At 50.3% G+C, this 14,649-nt stretch overlaps 1 protein-coding gene across 2 annotated transcripts in view; it reads left to right on the top strand.

Moving 5' to 3' along the window:
- The window catches only part of PANX1 (pannexin 1), a 52,738-nt gene that overhangs the window by 27,448 nt on the left and 10,641 nt on the right, over window positions 1-14,649 (top strand). For both annotated transcript variants that reach the window (XR_007121028.1, XM_047692342.1), the window contains exon 2: window positions 6,193-6,329. Coding sequence is in view for 1 of the 2 variants with exons in the window: in XM_047692342.1 (XP_047548298.1) it covers window positions 6,193-6,329 (137 nt within the window). In the remaining variant the exon portion in view is untranslated. The remainder of the gene's footprint in view (window positions 1-6,192; window positions 6,330-14,649) is intronic.

The raw sequence follows: 14,649 nt of genomic DNA, 5'->3' as shown, positions 1-14,649 counted from the left end.
CCCAAAAGACTCCACTCCAAAACTGCTAGAACTTGTACAGGAATTCAGTTAAGTGTCAGGATATAAAATCATGCACAGAAATCAGTTGCATTTCTCTACACCAACAACAAGACAGAAGAAAGAGAAATTAAGGAGTCCATCCCATTTACAATTGCACCCAAAACTATAAGATACCTAGGAATAAACGTAACCAAAGAGACTAAGAATCTATACACAGAAAACTATAAAGTACTCATGAAAAAAATTGAGGAAGACACAAGGAAATGGAAAAATGTTCCATGCTCCTGGATTGGAAGAATAAATATTGTGAAAATGTCTATGCTACCTAAAGCAATCTACACATTTAATGCAATTCCTACCAAAGTACCATCCATTTTTTCCAAAGAAATGGAACAAATAATCCTAAAATTTATATGGAACCAGAAAAGACCTGGAATAGCCAAAGCAATATTGAAAAAGAAAGCCAGAGTTGGTGGCATCACAATTCCGGACTTCAAGCTCTATTACAAAGCTGTCATCATCAAGACAGCATGGTACTGGCACAAAAACAGACACATAGATCAATGGAACAGAATAGAGAGCCCAGAAATAGACCCTCAACTCTATGGTCAACTCATCTTCGACAAAGCAGGAAAGAATGTCCAATGGAAAAAAGACAGCCTCTTCAATAAATAGTTTTGGGAAAATTGGACAGCCACATGCAGAAAAATGAAATTGGATCATTTCCTTACACCACACACAAAAATAGACTCAAAGTGGATGAAGGATCTCAATGTGAGAAAGGAATCCATCAAAATCCTTGAGGAGAACACAGGCAGCAACCTCTTCGACCTCTGGCGCAGTAACATCTTCCTAGGAACATCGCCAAAGGCAAGGGAAGCAAGGGCAAAAATGAACTATTGGGATTTTATCAAGATCAAAAGTTTTGCACAGCAAAGGAAACAGTTAACAAAACCAAAAGACAACTGACAGAATGGGAGAAGATATTTGCAAATGACATATCAGATAAAGGGCTAGTGTCCAAAATCTATAAAGAACTTAGCAAATTCAACACCCAAAGAACAAATAATCCAATCAAGAAATGGGCAGAGGACATGAACAGACATTTCTACAAAGAAGACATCCAGATGGCCAACAGACACATGAAAAAGTGCTCCACATCACTCGGCATCAGGGAAATACAAATCAAAACCACAATGAGATATCACCTCACACCAGTCAGAATGGCTAAAATGAACAAGTCAGGAAATGACAGATGCTGGCGAGGATGTGGAGAAAGGGGAACCCTCCTACACTGTTGGTGGGAATGCAAGCTGGTGCAACCACTCTGGAAAACAGCATGGAGGTTCCTCAAAATGTTGAAAATAGAACTACCCTATGACCCAGCAATTGCACTACTGGGTATTTACCGTAAAGATACAAACGTAGTGATCCGAAGGGGCATGTGCACCCGAATGTTTATAGCAGCAATGTCTACAATAGCCAAACTATGGAAAGAACCTAGATGTCCATCAACAGACGAATGGATAAAGAAGATGTGGTATATATACACAATGGAATACTATGCAGCCATCAAAAGAAATGAAATCTTGCCATTTGCGACGACGCGGATGGAACTAGAGGGTATCATGCTTAGCGAAATAAGTCAATCGGAGAAAGACAACTATCATATGATCTCCCTGATATGAGGGAGAGGAGATGCAACATGGGGGGTTAAGGGGGTAGGAGAAGAGTAAATGAAACAAGATGGGATTGGGAGGGAGACAAACCATAAGTGACTCTTAATCTCACAAAACAAACTGAGGGTTGATGGGGGGAGGGGGGTTGGGAGAGGGGGGAGTGGGATTATGGATATTGGGGAGGGTATGTGCTATGGTGAGTGCTGTGAAGTGTGTAAACCTGGCAATTCACAGACCTGTACCCCTGGGGATAAAAATATATGTTTATAAAAAATAAAATAAAAAAAAAAAGAAAACAGGGTAAATACAGCAAAATGTTCATATTGCTTTAAATTCCTGGGTGCCTATTATTTTTTTTAGATTTTTATTAACATATAATGTATTATTTGCCCCAGGGGTACAGGTCTGTGAATCGTCAGGCTTACACATTTCACAGCACTCACCATAGCACATACGCTCCTATTATTTTCTGTAATCTTCTGTGTATTTGAGTTAATCTCAGATGTCAAAAGTTTTAAAAGAAAATAACAGGTAGATATATGGAGTCCTACTTTGCATCTTTCCTGGAACATTGAGTTCTTTTTGTGCCTTTTTTGCCCTGGTACCCAGGTCATGGGAATTTTATTCACTGGACAGTCGTCAGGTTTTACACCAGCTTTATACAAGCCCTTCATTCCCGTGGTGTAGACTTTCCGGGTTCTCCCCCACAGGAGAGGAACCATTTAGTTCTCCAGTCTTTTCTTCTGGGTGTAATCTGGCTCCATGGTTCTGTGGGGCCAGGGTCTGCGTCCCGCTTCCTTTTCTCCTTCTGCTTCTGCACTTAGCAACTTGTTTTCTGTTCTGTTCTTTATGCCATCAGCACTTGAATGAATGAAAGCAGCCACGTAGGTTCCGTCTGCGGCTTGCCAGCTTGGTCATGGGTTCCCTTTGACTGTGCGGTGTTGTGGTCACCCATCTTGGACCAGAGGTTGCTAGGTACGAACTAGTCTCCCTGTCCATTTAGGGAGGGTGTTGTGCACTAATGGGGTCTCTTTCTAATTTGTTGGGCCCCGAAGGGAAAAACCATTCATTCTGCTCTTTCTAGCAGGGATGGGTAGTGCCTTGGGGCTCAGAACTCATTGACGAGATAACACTTGATTATGCCCGTCTTGGGTAATGTTAGCCTTGTTGGGTTCTTTTTAAAAAGCTGGGTTTGGGGGGTACATGGGTGGCTCAGTTGTTTAAGCGTCCGACTCTGGATTTTGGCTCCAGTCATGGTCTTGGGGTCATGAGCTCCAGCCCCACGTCAGGCTCTTCACCGGGCATGGGGCCTGCTTGGGTGCTCTCTCTCCCTCTCCCTCTGCTCCTCCCACCCCACCTCCCTCTCTTAAATAAAAGAAAGAAAGAAACAGTCTTGGGTGTGGAAAACAGAGACCTGGTGAATTAATTTGGTTCAGTGCCCTTTTTTATTTTTTCTTTTGGACCCAGAAGCTTTCTGTACTAGACACAGTAGGGAAATAGACAAAGCACCATACTTAGGTGCCTATGTATAATTTTGAAGACTCAGTGAGATGAAGGTGGTGGAAGTACGTCTGGAGAGATGAGTCAGGACGCTCCAGCTCCTGGCGTCCTAGGCTCTGGAGGCCGCTGAGCACCTGGCAGGTGTGTGCCCAGAAGCCAGGCTGGTCTGCTGCCCACGGCCAGGCAGAGCTGCAGGGCCTGCAAGCCCAGGCCCTCTTGCTCTGCCCTTCCAGTTACTCCCATCAGTTTGGCTCCAGCTGCTGCCTGCCTCTGGGCTTCCTTTGTTTCTGACCGCTGGCCCAGAAATACCCCTCAGGGCTTGATCTGTTTCCTTTCCTGGATTTCCTTTCCTGGAAGATTGAGTCTTCCCAGAAAGTTCTGCCCCTCCTGCTCACTTAGAGGGACCCCTTTCCCAAACCACCTCGTTTCCTGCAGACGCTGGGTCCGGGACCTCCCCAGCGTGCCCTCGATGGAGCAACTGGCCTAGAGGGGAGGGCTTAAGAGACAGGGATTAGGGGCGCCTTGGTGGCTCAGTGGGTTAAGCTGCTGCCTTCGGCTCAGGTCATGATCTCAGGGTCCTGGGATCGAGTCCCGCATCGGGCTCTCTGCTCGGCAAGAAGCCTGCTTTCCTCTCTCTCTCTCTCTGCCTGCCTCTCCATCTACTTGTGATCTCTCTAAAAAAAAAAAAAAAAAAGAGAGAGGGATTAAAACTCTGCCATCACCAGTCACTAGCTCCGGTAGGGGTGACTTTGAGCTTCGGTTTCATCGAGGGCGAAAGGAAGAGAAGGCATCGTGTTCTCCCTCCCTCTCTGATTCAGTGTGAGGTTGAAAGGAGGCAGTGAGTTAAGGGCTGCTGAGTGTCCCGTGAATATTGGCTGTCTGTTGTGTTTTCTTCTGACCTTCCATTGCAGACGAAGAACGTTTACTTTTGAGCTCAGCACCGCCGTAATTTCTGTCTCTCTAGACTCAGTTATGTTCTCTTTCTTCCTCTTTTGCAAAAGCTTTGGTATAAACAGTTCAGTTATTTATGCTTTGGCGTTTTCTGCCAGCACATTGGGGTAGGTTTGGGAAGTCCCAAGATAGGACTTGCTGCACACTCTCCTGTAGAAAGAATGTTATAACGTGTTGGCTATGCGCACGGTGAGGACTGTACCTAATGGATACACAGGATGGACAGATTTTCCTGAACTCTTACTAGCACGGCCCATTTTCATGAGCAAGCACTTGGACACACTTCTCTGGGCCAGTTGCCCATCCCATTTATAACCCCGGGGCTGCCCCCCTGTGTCTGCCACTGGGCTCGGTCAGCCTCGGTGGGTGGGACTGCGCGGGCAGCATTTAGCGAAGTCATGCTAACACAAGAGCTTTGTGAAGTCAGCCCCATGGTTCTGCGCTGTTCCGGCTAGTCTATTTTTATAAAATGCAAGAACTCAAGTTCAATGCGATATGAGAATTAAAAGGTCCTAGAAATCCAGGACCTACCCCCAACTCATGTCTAAGCCATTCCCAGCCGGCAAAAGCGTACCCGATTGTCAGACACTTTCAGATGGTGTGTGAATTTTCACAGCCATCTCTCCTAAGGGCTCTTGCCAAGAAGTCCTTTCTTTTCTTTTCTTTTCTTTTTTTTTAAGATTTTATTTATTTATTTGACACAGAGAGAGAGACAGAGAGGGAACACAAGCAGGGGGAGTGGGAGAGGAGAAAGCAGGCTTCCCACAGAGCAGGGAGCCGGATGTGGGGCTCGATCCCAGGACCAGGATCATGACCTGAGCTGAAAGCAGACACTGAACAACTGAGCCACCTAAGCTCCCCCTAAGAAGTCCTTTCTTAATGTCTCTGGGCACAGAAGTCCCCGATGAAGGGGAACTGCTCTGGGTCCATTGTACCTCCTCCACCATCAGACTCTGCTCCCTGGACAACAGCCCCCCCACTTACTGCCCTCTCCTGCCACAAAGTATAAAGCCCTCCCCCTCCCCAGAGGGAGGTGACTCTTTGGGGCTTTTTCTGTCCCAGAGACAAGGGAAGTCCACCCAGGTGCCTTCCTACCGTCCCTTTCCCCTCTGTCTCGGGTGGGTGTCCCCCCACTTTTCAAGCAATAACAGCACTTGCTAGTTAGTTACTTCATACAGAAGAACGTCATGCTTACTGAGCAACTCCTGGGAACCAGGCCGCCTACAGAGAATGCAGGCATCAAGGCCAGCGTCCGTTTGGGGAGCCTTGGCTTGGGAAGGCGAAGCGACCTGAGGTCACCCAGCTGTGACTGGCAGGGCTGGGTTTGAATAGAACCAGCAGCAGAGCCCAAGCACTTGGCATCTCTCTGGCCGTGCAGGGAGTGGAAGATGGTGCAGCTGCTCTGGGCCTGAGTTGCGGGTCCCCGCACCTGCCTTGTGCACCTGCTCCCCACATCTCTCTTGACCCCCCCCGCATCTGTCCCCCTGTCTGCGGGGCTGTGCACTCCCACTTGGGCTGTGCTTTCGCCTATGCCACTGTTTTCCATGGAGGAGACAGAAAACTGCTGATTTGCCCTCCAATGACCCATCAGCAGACGCTCCTTTGGCCTTCCCTTTGTCAGGCTTGAAGCCCTGACTTCTCTGTTCTGAAGGACTCCTCCGCTAGTCCAATTTTCTGACCGACCCTCCTCCCCCTCCCCCTGCCCCATCACCCCTCTCTTCTCTCAGTCCTCATGTGCATTCAAGCAGTTCTGTACATGTCTCCCTGCAACACTTTGGGCCCTGGTTCTTTTCTTGGCCATTTTTTCTTTTTTATATGGTGGTTTCACTTCTTTCCAGAGCCTTCCCCAGCAGAGCTCAAGCTGCCCTCACGACTCGTGTTGGCCGAAAATCTCTCAGATACTCAACCCAAGTGCAAACCTCGGCGCCGAATTTTCTTTGTAACCTTTGCCTGGCATGGCGCTGTGTGACTCCGCTAACACGGGAGGGAGGGCTGGGGGTGGAGGGGCGGGTCCAGACCCTGCACTCACATTTATTTGGCACCATCTGTTTTTGCTTCTCAGGTACCCAGATAAGCTGTTTCTCCCCAAGCTCCTTCTCCTGGAGGCAGGCTGCCTTTGTGGATTCCTACTGCTGGGCTGCTGTTCAGCAGGGCTCCCTGCAAGGTGATTCCGGACGCCTTCCGCTTTGGCTGCATAAGGTAACTGCGGATACGTGCGAGTCTCACCTGTTTGCTCTGTCGATGTGGGAAGGGGGCCCCCGAGAGGCCACACTTGTCCACGGCCACACAGAGACTGTGGCCAGCCTGTAGCACCATCCCACGGATCAGACAGCCAGAGTGCTTTCAAGTCAAGAGAGACCTCAGAGATGACCTGGTCCAGCACCCTTGCTAGCAGCTGAGGACGCGGGGGCACTCTTTGGATTTTAGCTCTGTCCCAGGGGACATCTCTTATGTCTTAGTCCCCTTTCTCCCCTTACTGCCCAGTGGTGTCTGATGCAGAGTAGGCTCCCAGTGGAGCCTGGGTGGGCAGTGTTAGACGGGGCAGAGCTAGCACTCGCATCTCGCTTTGGCCGGTGCCTTTTCACTGCTAGCAGGGTCTCCTGGCAAAAGTAAGGGCTGACGTACAGCTAGTGTGTTCTGCCGGAATGTTGGGAAGCCTGGTGAGGACTCCCTCCAGGGGTGTTGGCTGCAACACAGCCTTCGGGATAGATTGCTCTGCTCTCTGATGGGTCCAGATACCGCAAGGACGGGGAGGCACACTACATGGGAGACACCGGCATCCTGCAGAGAAGAGGTATAGACAGGAGCTCCGTGTTGGGGGAGCAATGGAGACAAGGGAGACAGGTACATAGAGGATGGGCCGTGGGGAACTTGAGCCGGAGTCTGTGGATTTGTGCAGGAGAACATTCTCTGTGTAAGGGAGTGGCAGCATTAGGTCTTCTCTGTGCATACAGAAGTAGGATCATGCGTTTGCCTGTCATTATTTTCAATCACTGGTCTTTTGTCCATTGTGAAAACAAATAGAAGATGTGTGTTCCTTCTGCTCTCCTCCTCCACTGAGGAAAGTCCGCCCTTGTACTTCCTGAAAAGCCACGGGCTGGTGTTTGGCCCTCTCCACCCTTGACCTATTGTTGAACACACAGCATCCTTCTTTCTAAAAATGAGCAGTTTAAGTCCTTTACTATGACTTTGACCTCTTCCCCTGTTTATTTATTGCATGCTCTTAGGCACAGTGATGCCTTACAATGACTCCTTACTTCTCTGGGGTTGGGCTTCTCTCCTTGACTTTTAGCCTTGGCATCCGTTGGGTCACCGTCAGCTCTGCACGTGTAGTAGCCAGGCCAGCCAATAACGATATGAATGGGCATAGTTCGAGAAGCTGAACAGCCTTGTTTGCAAGTGAAACCCATGCAGTTATGGCTTAGGTCCCTTTGTTGTGATGCTCTTGGGAGAAGGGGGTTGTAATTTGTCACTGGGCTGGGCATTAATGGAGCCACAGAAGAGTGTATAATCTGGCTTGTCTGGTGTAAGTGCTGGCAGGGATGTAGAGACTGTGAAACTTTTAGAGCAGGAAGAAACTCAAAGATTTTGCTGCAGTGTAAGGTGAAGGGCACCTAGAGAGAGCAAGCCGGGGACTCGGGACTAGTTGCCTGCTCTAAGACTAGAGTCAGGTCCCTGGCTGTCCCCTGCCCCTGCAGTAGAGAGGCAGAAACCGTATACAGCAGTGGGGGCAGCCAAGCCTTCTGTCTCCAGTGCCAGTGAGAGGCTGAGCGGCTCTCTTTCTGGTGGTGGTAGTCCAGCTTATTTGGATGGAAGTTGGGCAGAGAGATCTTTCCAGATTCACAAGGCTGGGGGCAGAAATTAGAGGTGGGACCAGCCAAGTTGGAAGGACCCTGGACAACACCCCAGGCTCAAAAGTCTGTACCTGGGGAGTAAGGGATGATCTTGAATTAGACCAGCCCTCATGGAGAGTAGAGTCCTGACTTGAATCATTTCAGTACTGATGGAATGAGGAGATAGGGGGATCGTCAGTGCCTCTAGTCTGCCCACCAGCCAGCAGCAGAAATAAATCTTCTCCAGAGGCAGCTAACTTCATCCGGAGCCTCAAATCCTTGTCCAGGTTTTCACGTGTAATTTCAGAAGTCAATAAAAAAATAGCCAATGTTCAAGAATACCGCATCTTCATTTGGGTGGTGTTGCATGTTGAATTGTATCCTTTAAAAGATGTATTGATGTCCTAACACCTGTACCCCTCGGATGGGACCTTTTGTGGGAACAGGGTTGTTGCAAGTGGAATTAGTTAAGGTGAGGTCCTGCCAGAGTTGGGACAGGTGACTGTCCTCTGTGACTGGTGCCTTCATAACAGAGGGAAATCTGTTTGCAGACACAGAGGGAGGAGATGCTGGGGACAAGATGGCGTGTGACACAGAGGCTCCAGCAGAACAGCTGGGCCACACCGTGCACGAGGCGGAAAGGGTGCTCTGCTCACAGCACCGGCGGGAGCCCGGACCTGCCTACATCTTGGTTTTAGACATGCATCCACCCAAACTCAGAGGGAAAGCATGGTTAAACTGCCCGGCGTGTGGGCCCTGGTTACAGCAGCCCTGGGGACTGATGCAGGTTGTCGCAGAAGCTAGGGCTGCAGCCAGGCTGGAGGAGAGCCGAAACCGAGGGCAGACGTGCACATCCACGTGGTGGTATTGGCCCGTCCAGACTGCGCGATTCTAGCTGCTTTGTTTCCACGCTGATTTCCTCTTCTGGTGTTTTTGTTTAGTGGTGACAAAGTACACACCGCGTGAAATTTACCTTCCTAGCCGTTCTCAGGTGTGCAGCTGTGCGGCGTGAAGTACGCTCATTGCCAAGATCTGTCTGACTCTTCTCGCCTTCCCAAACTGAAACTCCCAGCCCCCACCGTCCTGCTGTCTGCTCTTCCAGGCCCCTCCTGTAGCTGCAGTCGTAGGAGATGTATCCTTTGACGTCTGGCTTATCTCACTCTGCATAACGTTTTCACGACCCTTCTCACCTTGTCGCGTGACCAGAACTCCCTCCCTTTCTAAGGCTGAGTCAGACTCCATCACGTGTGTTGACCACATCTTGTGTGTCCCTGCCTCCCCCCCGGGGTCCCCTGGGTGGCTTCTGCCTCCCAGCTCTTGCCGTGAATGCTGCACAGACACGGGTGGACGGGCATCTGCCTGAGCCCCTGCCCACCAGTCTTGCAAGCACACACCGGACGCAGGGCTGTTGGATTCCACCCCGTTTCCAGAGTTCTTCCCGGTCGTTTTCTTTCGGCCTCTCTGCATTCGGCAGACTCCTGATTGCCGAGTGTGGCTTCAGAAGTCTGCACGCTGCCCCCAGGCTCACCTGGTGAGCCTCAGCTCCACACAGAAAGGATTTTCTGGCAGCAGAGGGGGGCCCCTTGATTTGGGACAGGCACAAAGGTGTGTGTCTTCTCTCATGGCTTCACTCCTTACCCTAGCTGGGCTTCCTTTACGCAGAAGCCCAGCTCCCAGCTGTTCTGGGCATCTGGCTGTGTCATCCCTACCTCCCCCTCTGTCATGCGCCCAGTCAGTCCTCAGCCGTTCACAGCTCCGGAGGTGGCTCACAGACCTTTCCATCCCACGGGAGCTCTGTCCTCCCGGATGATGCCTGTGACACACCACCCTCTGTCCGCTCCCCAAGGACTTAACCCGTTTCCACGTGTCCTCCACTCCCATGGCTGCCGCACTCCGAGTTCATTTTGGCACATCTGTCATCTACAGCACTCTCCCCACGTCCCCAGCAACCCTGTGATGCCACGTAAATGCCTGCCTCCTAAGGCTTATCCCACCTGACTACTGTCAGCGGACCATGCCCTCCCTCATTCTGCAGAAATGCTCCAGACTCTTAGGGCAGGGTCTCCTTGGTGGACTGCTTCTCCTTTGCCCATCACTGAGAAGTTGGGACTCCTCCAGGCCTCCATCCTAGGCCCCTCCCATTGGCATGCCATCCCCTTCCCTGGATCATCTCACCTGGCGTCTGTCTCGGCTTCCTCCCCTCTGCCATCAGTACCCATGTCTTCATTGGCAACCCCCGCCTCTCCGGAGCTCCAGATCCGACCCCCAAAAGCTCCCTCCCCTCTAATCCAGCCACCTCCTAATGTGTTACTCTGTCTGCCTGGAAGCTTCCTCTGAACCTCCAGACTGAGGGTTGTTCCCAAGTCCAGTCACTTCCAGGGCCTGGTGGGGTCAACACGAAGCCTCCAGGACTAAGGCCCTGAGGCCACTTCATGGACAGCAGACTGCATTACGTGCCTCCAGGTGGGCAGATCCCCAAAACGGGGCGCTGGCCGAGCAGAACATGAGCTGCCCCGCACTCTGGTCTCTGTTGTGCGTTCCCAGAGCAGCCTGTGCTATTCCTGGAACAACCGTGGGAGGTAGCACATACTCGCCCGAATTCTACTGAAGGGATATTTTGCTAAGCTCACAGGTTCCCGAGTCTCATGTGGCAGGGGCTCAGAACACGTCTGTTGCAGGCGGAGGGTGGGGAAATGAAGCAGCTCCTAGGGCCTGCTCAGGCTTCATTCTCTGGGAGAATGAAGGCCAGGGGTAGGGCGCTGGAGGCCCAGGGTTCATGGGAACATCAAGTCAGGGCCGACACCAGACCTACCCCCAGGGCTCCCAAACTCCCCCCCAAAGAAATTAACCACTGGAATATTTAAGTGTACATCCATGTGGAGTTTGTGGTCCCAGTATAAGGAATGCCGTGGTTCCCCCCAGCTACTTCTTCATGCTTCCCTTCCTCTTCCTCCTTCACTCACTCCAGCTTCCAGTAGCTCCAAGGAACAGCTTTTGTAGAAATGTGTGTGCAGTCAGGGGCACCGGCAGGTGGTGCTCAAGGACTCTTTGATAATGGGCCTTTTTTTTTTTTTTTTTCTTTTAGCATTCTGTTCTTTGTTCAAGGGCTTGATGTAGGCAGCGGCTAGGCAAGCTTTTTCTTTTCTGAAACAGGAAATCAAGGTTTTTTTGTTTTGTTTTGTTTTTTAAATATTTTATTTATTTATTTGACAGAGAGAGATCACAAGTAGATGGAGAGGCAGGCAGAGAGAGAGAGAGAGGGAAGCAAGCTCCCTGCTGAGCAGAGAGCCCGATGCGGGGCTCGATCCCAGGACTCTGAGATCATGACCTGAGCCGAAGGCAGCGGCTTAACCCACTGAGCCACCCAGGCGCCCCGGAAATCAAGGTTTTGACTGAAACAAAAAAGCTGCAGAATAAGAAAATAAAATTAATAGAACGGACAAATCTTTATTTAAGTGGATTTAGTAAAACTTAGTTTGGAGGGATCCATGGAGACTCCCAGACCAGAGGTTTCCATACCTTAGCATTACCCTCGGGGGGCAGGGGTTTGTGAAAATCCTGGATCGGGAGGGCCAGGAATCTGGTTTTCTTAAGTATCCCAGAAGGTGCTGATGCTGCTGGTTCGCCTTGGGCTTCCGGGTGGGTACCACTTACCCAGACCCAGGTTTCACAAATTGTGTGTGCTCTTTAGTAATCTGGGACCTTGTGGAGATGTAGGCTCCGGCTCCGTAGGTCTGGCGGGGCCTGCGTTCTTCCTGGCAAGGGCCCTGCAGGTGAACCTGCACTTGTGCTCTGTGGACCACGCTCGGACAAGCAAGGATCCATAGCAAGGAGTGGACAGACTCAGACGTACGTGCTTCCACCAAACCATCAACTATTTCTGCGAATAATTTTCTTGGCGCGAGGCCACGCCCGTTCCTTTACATGTTCCCTGCATCTCCTCTCATGTGCGCACCAGGGCTCCTGTGGCTCGCAGACATTTACTGTCTGGCCGTTCGCAGGAGAAGCTTTGCCCACCCCTGATGGAGAATTCTAAAGCCCTCCCAGATGATTCGCTGGAAGGGAACTAACTCCCTGCTTCCCAAACAGTTTGTTCCATTTTCATATAGATCTTCAGGAACGTTTGTCCTTACTTCCTCATCACTTGGTTCTAATTCTGCCTTCAGGACTCTCTGCTTCCACACGTAAATGCTTACCTTACCGTCCTCTCTTCTCTAGGTCTCTCCTTGTGCCAGGACCCTCCCCCAATGTCCTGAGTCATGAAGCCTGCTACCCTGGGTGTCTTCCCTTGAGCGCAGAGTAGGACGGAGTACCCGCCTTTCTTCTCTGTCCTCTAAGCTGCTCATGGTTGCAGTAGCCTTTCTGTGTAGCCCTTCACTTGAGACTTCCCAAATCTGGGATTATGTTTAAAGCAAGTTATGGTCTGAACAGCATGAGGCCAAAAGGAGACATCTTCTGTGTGTATTTTTTTCATTTTTTTTTTCCAGCGTAACAGTATTCATTGTTTTTGCACCACACTCAGTGCTCCATGCAATCCGTGCCCTCCCCAATACCCACCACCTGGTTCCCCCAACCTCCCATCCCCCGCCCCTTCAAGACCCTCAGGTTGTTTTTCAGATTCCATAGTCTCTCATGGTTCACCTCCCCTTCCAATTTCCCTCAACTCCCTTCTCCTCTCCATCTCCCCTTGTCCTCCATGCTATTTGTTATGCTCCACAAATAAGTGAAACTATATGATAATTGACTCTCTCTGCTTGACTTATTCCACTCAGCATAATCTTTTCCAGTCCCATCCATGTTGCTACAAAACTTGGGTATTCATCCTTTCTGATGGAGGCATATACTCCATAGTGTATATGGGCCACATCTTCCTTATCCATTTGTCTATTTTTATTTTTTTAAAAGATTTTATTTGACTGCCAGAGAGAGAGTGACCACAAGTGGAGAATAGTAGGCAGAGGGAGAGGGAGAAGCAGGCTCCCCTCCATCCCAGGACCCTGGGATCATGACCTGAGCTGAAGGCAGACACTTAATGACTGAGCCACCCAGGCACCCCGGGCTTCTCTTTTTGCCCTACCCTCACGTCAGGATCCCTCATCCCTCCCCGCCCGTCTCAGCCCCTCCTACGCATTCTCCTTGGATGAGCTCAGGCATTCTTGGCTCTGACCATCTCTGTGCTACACAGTCCTGAACTGTAAGATCAGCTGGATTTTCCCCCTTTATTTTCAGCTGCCTACAGCACATCTCCGCTAGAATGTGAGTTCTTGAGTATGGGTGTCTTACGTTCACAATTTCTCATCATCTCCGGTCCGCCTCCCACCTCACTCCCCTCTGTTTGGAATCCATTCCTTGTTTCTTCGCTTCAGCTAATGGTACTACCCACACCCTTGCATAAGCTAGAAACCCTGAATTAGCCTCTGTTCTTCCCTTTTCCATCCATCCCTTCCATGTGGGCACTGCAGCGTCTGCTTCTCGCCGTCCGTGGCTCTTGCCTCGCTCTCCCCCTTCTCCCCACCGCTGCTGCCTCAGTGCAGTGCATAGCTCTCCCCACAGCTCTGCCGCCACGACCTCCTGCCTTGTCTCCCTCCTCTCCAGTGGGTTCCCTTCTCCACAGCTTGTAGGAATCTCTCAAGGAGGTTTTCACCACGCTCTGCACTGGTGACTTCCCATCGCCTGAAATGTGGGAAGCCAAGGGCTTCGTAATTTAGTTCCTGCTTCCGCCTGAAATGAGCTCCTAGGGCCGCTGTAACAAATCACCACCACCCCCTTTATGGCTTGGCACAACAAATTCATTCTCTCCTATTTTTGGAGGCCAGGAGTTGGAAATGAAGGTGTCAGCATGGCGGGTTCCTTCTTGGGGGCTCAGGGAGAGAACTGTGTGCCTCTTTTCTCGTTTCTGGTGGTGACCGGCAAGCTGGCGTATTTCCCAACAAGGTTTCACGTTCTGAGGTTCTGGGTGTATGTTTTGGCGGGGGAGGGGGCACCCTTCAACCCAGTGCATCTTTCCAGCCTCCACTCTTACTGTGTCCTCATCCTGGGCTTGTTTGCTTTGGTGCCCTGGATGGGTAGGAATTCACTGGGCGGAAAAGGAGAGAGAATTCCATGTAGCGGAAAGAGTGTGTCCAAAAGGCCACAAAAAAGGGGAGATTTGAGTGGAGTCTTAATGTATGAACAGCATTCTTGTATATTCACGTTGCCTCACTGTCCTTGAAGACCTAGTTCAGGTGTCATCTCTTTGTAAAGCCTTCCTTGACCTTCCCAAGGACACTTCTCGTTGCTCAGTACTTAAGGACCAACATATTTAGTGCCTGTCGCTTTAATGTTTGTTTGGTTTTTTAAAGATTTAATTTATTTATTTGACAGAGATCACAAGTAGGCAGAGAGGCAGGCAGAGAGAGAGGAGGAAACAGGCTCCCCGCTGAGCGGAGAGCCCGATGTGGGGCTCGATCCCAGGACCCTGAGATCATGACCTGAGCTGAAGGCAGAGGCTTTAACCCACTGAGCCACCCAGGTGCCCCGCTTTAATGTTTTGATCATTTAATTATTAGCTGGTATTCCTACCTGGCCCAGCTGCCAGCCCAGATGGGTTTTTTGTTTAAGATTTTATTTTGTTTTAAGATTTTATTTATTTATTTGACAAACAGAGATCACAGGTAGGCAGAGAGGCAGGCAGAGAGAGAAGACGG

Source organism: Lutra lutra, chromosome 10 (assembly GCF_902655055.1).
Source record: "Lutra lutra chromosome 10, mLutLut1.2, whole genome shotgun sequence".
NCBI classification, from domain to species: Eukaryota; Metazoa; Chordata; class Mammalia; order Carnivora; family Mustelidae; genus Lutra; species Lutra lutra.
Note: the sequence above shows the minus strand (reverse complement) of the source record. Positions and strands in the feature narration are given on the sequence as shown.